This window comes from Anopheles coustani, chromosome X, assembly GCF_943734705.1.
Source record: "Anopheles coustani chromosome X, idAnoCousDA_361_x.2, whole genome shotgun sequence".
NCBI classification, from domain to species: Eukaryota; Metazoa; Arthropoda; class Insecta; order Diptera; family Culicidae; genus Anopheles; species Anopheles coustani.
In genome coordinates this window covers 18,595,502-18,604,161 of record NC_071290.1, presented here as the reverse complement: position 1 = coordinate 18,604,161, position 8,660 = coordinate 18,595,502, and the positions used below count along the sequence as shown (strand labels likewise).

Sequence of the window (8,660 nt, the reverse complement as noted above, 5' to 3'; positions counted from 1 at the left end):
GCGTTCTACAAGACTCTTCCACCTCTACTTGGAGAAACGCATCGGATAGATCAATCTGGCTGAAGACCGTACACGTAGCCAGACTTGCGAAAATGTCTTGCGGAAGAGGTAGTGGGTATTGATGAGGTTGCAGCATGTTATTCAGTCCTGTAGAGTGATCACCGCATACTCGCATCGTCCCGTTTGCTTTACGCACAACAACGATCGGCGCTGCCCATTCTGAATAATCCACCTTCGAAATTATTCCATCTTTTTCCAGCCTTTCAAGCTCGTTGTCCACTGCTTGAAACATAGCGTAGGCCACAGGGCGTTTGGGACGAAAAATAGGCGTTGCTCCATCTTTCAGCTTTCACTGCCATTACGACGGTTTTTGGTTTTGTATTTGTTTGATACCAAAACTATACACCTTGACTTCGATGCTCTATAAACCTTCGCCAGTTGTTTAGCTTGGTTTAGTCACCTTGTTCAGCAACGAACAAGACGAGCGAATCGTAGCGAAAGCTGAACGTATTGGCACAGAAGCCAACGATCGGGCTTACAAGACTAAGTTCGCGTAGCGTACGACAGAGCTGGCCGGTAGCGGCTGTATATCGGATTCTGCCGTTCCGAAAAGCGCTTTTAGCCTTACAACTGTTTCCGCGAACCCATAGTCACAAGCTTTTTTTGGCAATATATAACTGTTGTACCGCTCCGCATGTTCTGCCACTCCGAGTTTCCGCAACAGCAACCTCACTTTAGCATCCTCGGGTAGCTTGGCAGCATCCTTCTCGAACAGATCTTCAAACCGCCCGTACCAAGTAGCAAAGCTGACGCGTTCCTCGGGATCATATCTAAACTCCGTTACGTGCTTCGCCAGCGAATCAATCAAAAACTCCGGCACTATCGATTCACGCACATTTACAGCTGACATCATCCGCGTTAAAAAATTTTCCTGCTGCTTTAAAAATGCTTCCTGCTGTTGGTTTGGGAGACACTGTTGCTGCTTAAACATTTCGTGTATCCAAGCGGTGCTCGGATCATGGCTGCTTTGCGATGGCGGCAATTCGCCGTTGGGGTCAGCGGGGTTCATCGTACCGTGTTCGACGTAGATATTTTTCGCTTTTTTTTTTGTAGATCGCACTCTCGTTCTTCACCTCGTCGCCACTTTTGTATCTTTGGTGTTGCTCGGAGTTTATTAGCTAAAACACAACATCAAATGAATAAACAATTGTACACGTTAAAACTTAGGTCTAGTTAAAAACGATACCGTCCTGGCCAACGGTAGAGGAGCAAAAGAGAATGAGTGCTCATGGGAGCTTTCCGGGAAGCCGGCGCACACATCAACAAGATGACTGGTACGGCGCGTTCTAGGAAACAGGCCCCGCGAAGGTAGACCTCCTATAGGAGGATCAACGTTGATCGTTTCGATCTTTCGGATTGGGTGGCAGAATACCAGCGAGTGTAGCCGTCAAAATAACCTACGAAGTGAATCGTCTGAGTTTCAACTTAACACTGATTTATTCTATGAATTGTTTCTGATTATATACCAGAATTTCTTCCTGGTATTTGTGTATGTACAAAGTTCGGATTACTTAAATGTACTACTGTGTCCAAAAAGTAAGGTGACTTTGGTGCTCAAACTGAGCGCGTCAAAGGTATTGGTGGATTGTTATTTTTTTATTGTTGCTATATGTGTTTTTGATTTTTACAGCAAATTTCATGTAAAAATATTCATCCGGATAGGAGATATGATTTTTTTTGTGGCCTACTACACGTATGACCCTCGTTTGGCTAGTTTTTTGGTCCTGGCTTATTCCTGGCACGGTATTTATTCGATTGATTGATTGTTTTACAGTCTGGAGCATAGTTACAAGTCTCGTCTACAGTAATAATGCACTTCGTCTTGTCAATTTAGTCGGATAGCGCTGTTTCACCCACTTCAACGCAACACCTTTTTTCAAAAAAATTCAACGATTTTGGTACCAGTCGAGTTCCAGGCCCAAAACCTCCTCTAAAATGGTATTTACTGATACTTTCGATATTTCAATATCATCGGTGAAGTCTCTAATCATCAATCGACGATTATTTAACATTGATTCCTTAAAATTTTGAACGTGAGCTTTGTCGAATGACGAATCGTTGAGGATGATGTGTCCCATGACGCCATTTTGGCCATTGTGGCCATGGCGGCCATTTTGGAATTCACTAAACCCCTCGTAAACATTTTTTTTCGACATTACTGCATCGCCAAAAGTTATTTCAACGAATCCGCAGCTAAAAATTAGTTACGCATACAAAATTTTAAGCAAATTCTTTGCTCCCCAAATGTGCCCAGGGTCGGGTCAACGAGGGTCATACGTGTAGTAGGCCACAAAAAAAATCATATCCTGATAAATATTTTCATGAAATTTGCTGAAGAAGTCAAAAACACATATTTCAACAATTAAAAAATAACAATCCGCCAATACCTTGGACGCGCACAGTTTGCGTACCAAAGTCACCTTACTTTTTGGACACAGTAGTATGTGCGTGGTAAAAAGGATCGGTGATCCTTTTTTGGGTTTCTTACCGATCGGTTTTTCCCTGAATACTCTACCCACTTTTTTTTAAAGTTTTTATGCATTCACCTTCCCGGATGTCGCAAAATATGAATCGGACAGAGATAAACGATAGAAGATCAGTAGTGAAAGAGTGTGCTAGCAATACCCGCATTTTTCGCTCCCTGATTATGACTGTGCGTTGGCGATCCCGTTCTGGCCGACTTGAACTGATAGCGTGCTGGTCTCCTTTAGCAGCTCTCCCGGGAGAGCGCTGTGTGACATTGAGAGATCGCATGTTGTGTTCTCTCGCAGCAGTGCAGTAGAACGAGAGTACTTCTTCAGTACTCATAGCAAACGTTAAAACAGAATGCAGTCCTACTCTTACTCCTTGATAATTGGTACTCGGACATCGCGATCCTGTTCACAGCAAAGCAAAACGAGTTGCGCCAGATCCTGCGGTAACAGGCAGTGGATTTCTACTCCTTCCTTAAGTTTGCTAATGAACACTCCGACTCAACTAACTTAATGACAATTTTCATATAAAAGAATCATTCCTGTTTTCTCTGTTCATGTAATACGTAAAAGTATAAAATAAATTAAATGAAAAAATAAATTTTCAAAACAAAAGTTTTTCCCTTAACGAACTAAAAAATAAAAAATAATGTATGTTAAATGACATATGCATTTATGGCTCAGTTTTTCGTTTTTGTCGTTATTCGCATAGCATCGTAGATGGCGATCGAACTGAAAGCAATCTCGATGTAATGCGAATAACGAAAAAAACGAAAAACTGATACATAAATGCATATGTCATTTAACATACATTATTTTTTTATTTTTTAGTTCGTTAAGGGAAAAACTTTTGTTTTGAAAATTTATTTTTTCATTTAATTTATTATGCGTTGTATCGCCAAAACATTCTGTTACCGGCGCGCCGTGCCCTTTGCCTGCTTTCTTGTTTATTTGGGTTCCGGATCGCGAGAGGTAACGAGAATTTACATGTTGGGTTCGTTTCGTGGCGCCGATCGATAATAGTTGTTTCTGATCTACCCTAAACTGGTGCGATATTGTTCTATGCACTTGTTTTCTATTATTTTAGGCATCTCGTTTCCGGTACGTCGTGTCCTTTTCGGAAACTTTTATTTGGATCAACGATCATACCGGGTACTGAGATGTTACAGTTTATGGTGGGTTTTTTCCTATGTTGTGGTTCGACTCAAGGCGGTAGCGTTATAATGTTTTTGGGTTTTATGGTGCAGTTCCGTTCGAGTTTGAACTGGCCGTTTTTATTTTGTCTTTGAACCTTTTCCGTTGAGCACCTCGTTGGTGCAGCAACAATGACAATTGCGTGTCGTCTGTGAGTGGCAATTGGCGCTATACACACAGGCTCCCAACACAATCATAGTGTAAAGAATAAAGTACGACTACGTAAGTATATGAGACACGGGAGGACGGTGTTACTATGGGCCACACTATGGGCCGCAGGGAGGAATTAGGATTAGATATAGTTGTAGAATAGAAATAAAGTTAGTCTTAAACGAGCAACTAAGAAGCACAGTTGATTTTAAAAAGTATCCGAACGGGAAAATAGTGTTGAAGGCTAACGGGACACGGGGTCCGAACAACCAGGAAGGGTTGTTTCTCACAAGCTGTAGACAGGATAACCAAAAAACGGGTTAAGCCCAGCAGGATAGCGAGAAGAAAAGGCTGGTGCGTAAAGTGGCTCGAGTGCGAAAGACTCGTGAAGAAAGGACATTAAACTTTACGAGCGAGGACTCAGGGTCGGAGGCGTACGACACCGGGTCAGATTCATCGACACCATTAGATTTCTTTGTGACAAGAAGGAAGAAGGGAAAAATGGTTAAGGATGATGAGTTGGAAGCGGAGGCAGCGATTCTCCGAGGCGAGCTGGCGGCAAAGATGGCCGAAATAGAGAAGCTGCAAAAGCAACTTAAGCAGGCTAGTAGCAGCAGTGGTGATAGTAGTAGTGGAGAGCAAAACGGGGGAATACGGCGCCCCGATTTTAGGGAATTACGAGAACTCGTAACAAAATTTGACCCTAAACAGCCCACATGTTTATCGGCGGCAGAATGGATCGAAGAAATAGAGGATACCGCTGCGCATTACGGTTGGGATGGTCCCACGAGGCTGCATTGCGCACGCTTAAACTTGGAAGGATCCGCAAAATTGTAGTGGTCGGCTGTCCAAAAGGAGACCACTACGTGGGCACTCTTCAAGGAAAGGTTAGTGAAAGCGTACCCGTCGAGTCGGGATGCCATTTACTACCACGCGGAAATGACAAAGCGTAGTAAAACGCGGGACGAGACAATTGAAGAGTATGTGTATTCGCAAGTGGCGTTAGGAAAAAGAGTGGGTTTCAGCGAAAGTGTAATAGTGAAATATACTATCGCGGGCTTAGGAGATTTCCTTTACAAATCAAAAGTGCAGCTAGGAGGAAAAATTGAATCGATAGAAGAATTAATCTGGCAGCTAAAATGGTTGGAAGGAATGAGGGAGACTACGACAAGTTCAGTTTCTGTCCGCGCGACGGAAATAAAACAAGAAAAAGGAGTGACCTGTTAGAGATGTGGCCAGCTTGGCCATAAAGCAGCACTTTGTTCAACGGGTGACGAAAGATTACGCTACAATTGTGGTGTGAGTGGACATTTAGTAAAAAATTGCCCAAAACCGAGAACGCCGAAAGTCGAACCGTCTAGAGTGCAGACCGTAGATGAAGAAAACCCCTTTGTACGGCAAGTTAAGATAGGAGATATGAAGCTCAATGCCTTGATCGACTCGGGCTGCAAAGTATCTACGATACAAAAGCAATTTACGGACAATGCGGGCGAAACTGAATCTACGAATACAACCTTAGTCGGGTTCGGTGGCAAACAGGTGAACGTGAATACAGCCGTAAAAACGATGGTACAGATCGATGATGTCAAAGTGTCATTAAAATTAAATGTGGTGCCAAATTGGGCGCAGCAAACGGCATTAATTCTGGGCAGAGACATGCTAAACAGTGAGGGTGTAATAATGGTAAACCGAAACGGAAAACTGCTGTTCCGGAAAGATCCTGATGTAAGTGGCTGTGAAGAGGCAAAGCAGATGCGGTTGGAAGTCTCAGCAAGACAATACGAGATGATGTACACCATAGACATCTAAAGACAATACACAGAAATGCTAGCGGAGGAGGAAATGAACAAGTGGAGGGACGAAGAAGGATTGAACCAAAATCATACCGAACAACTGAAGGCCGCCAACGAAGAAGACGGTCGAGTGATTAAAAATGATGGAAAATGTTTCAAAATTAATAGTGGTAAAAACCGGCAATGTGTGGCGAAAAGTTTCAACGGTGTTTTTGACTATGTACTCGAGCGGTGTACCGAAAAGAATATTCGCAAGACGTATGAGGCGGCGAAAGAAACGGCCGAGCTTGAAGAAAACTCGTCCGATGAGTTCATCGAAGATCTTCAGCAAGCGATTGGTACTGGTGGGGATGAATCGAGGGATGCAGATGAGTTGGGATCCTCGCCCAAGGTAGCAATATCGGAAGAAGAGAAAAAAAGAGTGGAAAAATGTAAGAAAATTGAAGAGAAATATCCTGGCTTAGATGAGATAGACGATTTGGGGGAGTACGATGCCCGAAGGAAGCATACACAGGGAAGCGCAATGAAGCACGTAAATGCTATGAGCAGGAATTTGGTATTGGTCAAAAGTGTTGAACCAGTTTTGTGTGACAGGATGGTGATTGATATAAGTAATAGTGACTTTTTGGTGGCGATCCAGAGACAAGATCCGCGATTGTGTGCAATTATTGACGTGTTGAATAGATCGCCGGTGACCGACGAAGAGAGACAAATTAAGCAGTGTTACCAGTTAGAAGGACATCGTTTGATGAGAAAGGTTTACGGAGAACAATGTTTCGTGGTACCAAACCGTGTGGGTTGGCGGATGGTACACACATACCATGAAGAGATTGGACATTTTAGTGTGGCAAAAGGGTTTGAACGTCTGAAACGAATGTTTAGGTTGCCGAAAAGGTACAAGTATGTGAGGGGCGACATACAAGCGTGTCCGCAGCGTGCGCGTTGTAAAAGTAAAGGTGAAAGACCGAAGGGTTTCTTGCATCCGTTGTCGATAGAGCCCGTCTCGTTTGGAACGGTACAGATAGATTACAGGGGACCAGTCGTCCGATCATCAAAGGGCAACTATTACGTTTGGCTGCTCACATGCGGTTTCGCTAAATTGGTGGTTGTCCGAGCAGTTCGACCGACGAAGGATGGACCCGTGATAGTATTCATGGAAGAAGTGACGGCGATATTTGGGGCTGCAAGCCGGATAGTTGCAGACAGGGGAACAGTGTTTACGGCGAAAAAGTTAGAAGATTATTACCGCGAGAACAATCTTAGCCGCACAAAAACATCAGTGGGAATACCGAGGGCGAATGGTCAAATGGGAGGATCGAATAGGACAGTGTCAATCGCGATTCGTTGTCAGTGGTCGGTGAACAACATAAATGGGACCACAAGTTTACGCCGAGCTCGTTGGTGTTGTCGTATCGGCCGCGAAATATAGATCAGAAAGTTCATATGCCTTACAACAGGAAGAAGATGAGGATAAAAGAGAAATATCGCACAGTGAAAGATTAGCGAGTAAGATAGAATATATTGGTGGTGGAAAAAATAATGTGAAAGATATCTAGTAGAAGTAAACCTGATTGGGAATCAGGTTAGTCAGGGTGTCCGGTTGTAAAGAATAAAGTACGACTACGTAAGTATATGAGACACGGGAGGACGGTGTTACACACACTATGGGCCGCAGGGAGGAATTAGGATTAGATATAGTTGTAGAATAGAAATAAAGTTAGTCTTAAACGAGCAACTAAGAAGCACAGTTGATTTTAAAAAGTATCCGAACGGGAAAATAGTGTTGAAGGCTAACGGGTCCGAACAACCAGGAAGGGTTGTTTCTCACAATAGGCTTTCACGAGCAAGAATGACCGTCGAAAATGCATTTGGCATTCTTTCCAATGTTTTTTAAGTCTTGCAAACAACAATTTTATTGCAACCACCTGCGGCGAAGCAAGTAGTTAGGACGACTGTCTTCTTGTTAAATTTTATAAGGAGCAGAAATCCAAATTACGCTACACACGCACGATTTAATGATTCTACACATAACAGCATCGAGTATCATGATTTAGAACCGTTACAAAATTCGAATAACATTACTGAAGGTGAACAAATTGCTACTGAAGGTGAAGAACAGGGTCAAAGATTAAATGTTAACACAATATGAAGTCATCTAGCCCATGACCTAGCATGGAATTAATATTAAACATATTCAACCATCAACACACATCTACGCAACTATTTGAATCATATTATTCCTTATTAACTTACTATAAGTTCAGTCTATTATGCATGAAATGATAGAAATGATGAATATCGCTAACTCGCCTATATTGTGGTTGGTCTAGCCCCAGGCTGCTATAGCAGAGCACAGGGAACCAAATATGAAGCTCGAAAACCTCACCATCTAACATTATTGTTATAAGACATTGTTAGTGCTTGATAATATTGAAACATTGACTGTACACTGAACACCATGTTAGTATACGTTTTGTTATTTTTGCGCAAATCAGTTTGAGCAAATATGGTTCAATACTTACACTATCAATTGTTTCTCCAACATCAACTGAGTCCTTTAAAAAGCTCATGGCTTCTACTAACCACCCCATTCTTTGAGAAGTAGCACCTGGATAGAACAATGAACAAGAGCATTCGTCAACGATTGAATATACTACTGTGTCCAAAAAGTAAGGTGACATTGGATGTTAAATTTTGCGCGCCAAAAATAGCCCCTTGTTTTTATTTTTCGTATGTCACTATGCATGTTTTTGACAGCTGTGCCAAGTTTCAAGTCAAAATATCAACCCGGCTAAGAGCAGCAATTTTTTTAATTTGGTGCTACCTGTGTAATCCTCGTTGGGTAAAGATGTCTAGCACGAGCAACTTTGTTGAGCAGCGCTCGTGTATCAAATTCTGTTTGAGAAACGACATTACCGCTGCAGAGACGTTGAGAATGTTGGTAAAAGCATTCGGTGACAAAACAATGTCAAAAAAACAAGTGTACAAGTGG

At 42.6% G+C, this 8,660-nt stretch overlaps 1 protein-coding gene across 1 annotated transcript; it reads right to left on the bottom strand.

Annotated features, from left to right (window-relative positions):
* Positions 1–535: 535 nt before the first annotated feature.
* Positions 536–1,069, bottom strand: LOC131269396 (uncharacterized). Its single transcript, XM_058271741.1, has one exon. It carries the CDS (start codon positions 1,067–1,069, stop codon positions 536–538), a length of 534 nt encoding a protein of 177 aa, XP_058127724.1.
* Positions 1,070–8,660: the final 7,591 nt, after the last annotated feature.

What these genes read in the sequence shown, in the direction of transcription:
- LOC131269396 (XM_058271741.1), bottom strand. Translation starts at nt 1,069, where the DNA reads ATGAACCCCGCTGACCCCAACGGCGAATTGCCGCCATCGCAAAGCAGC.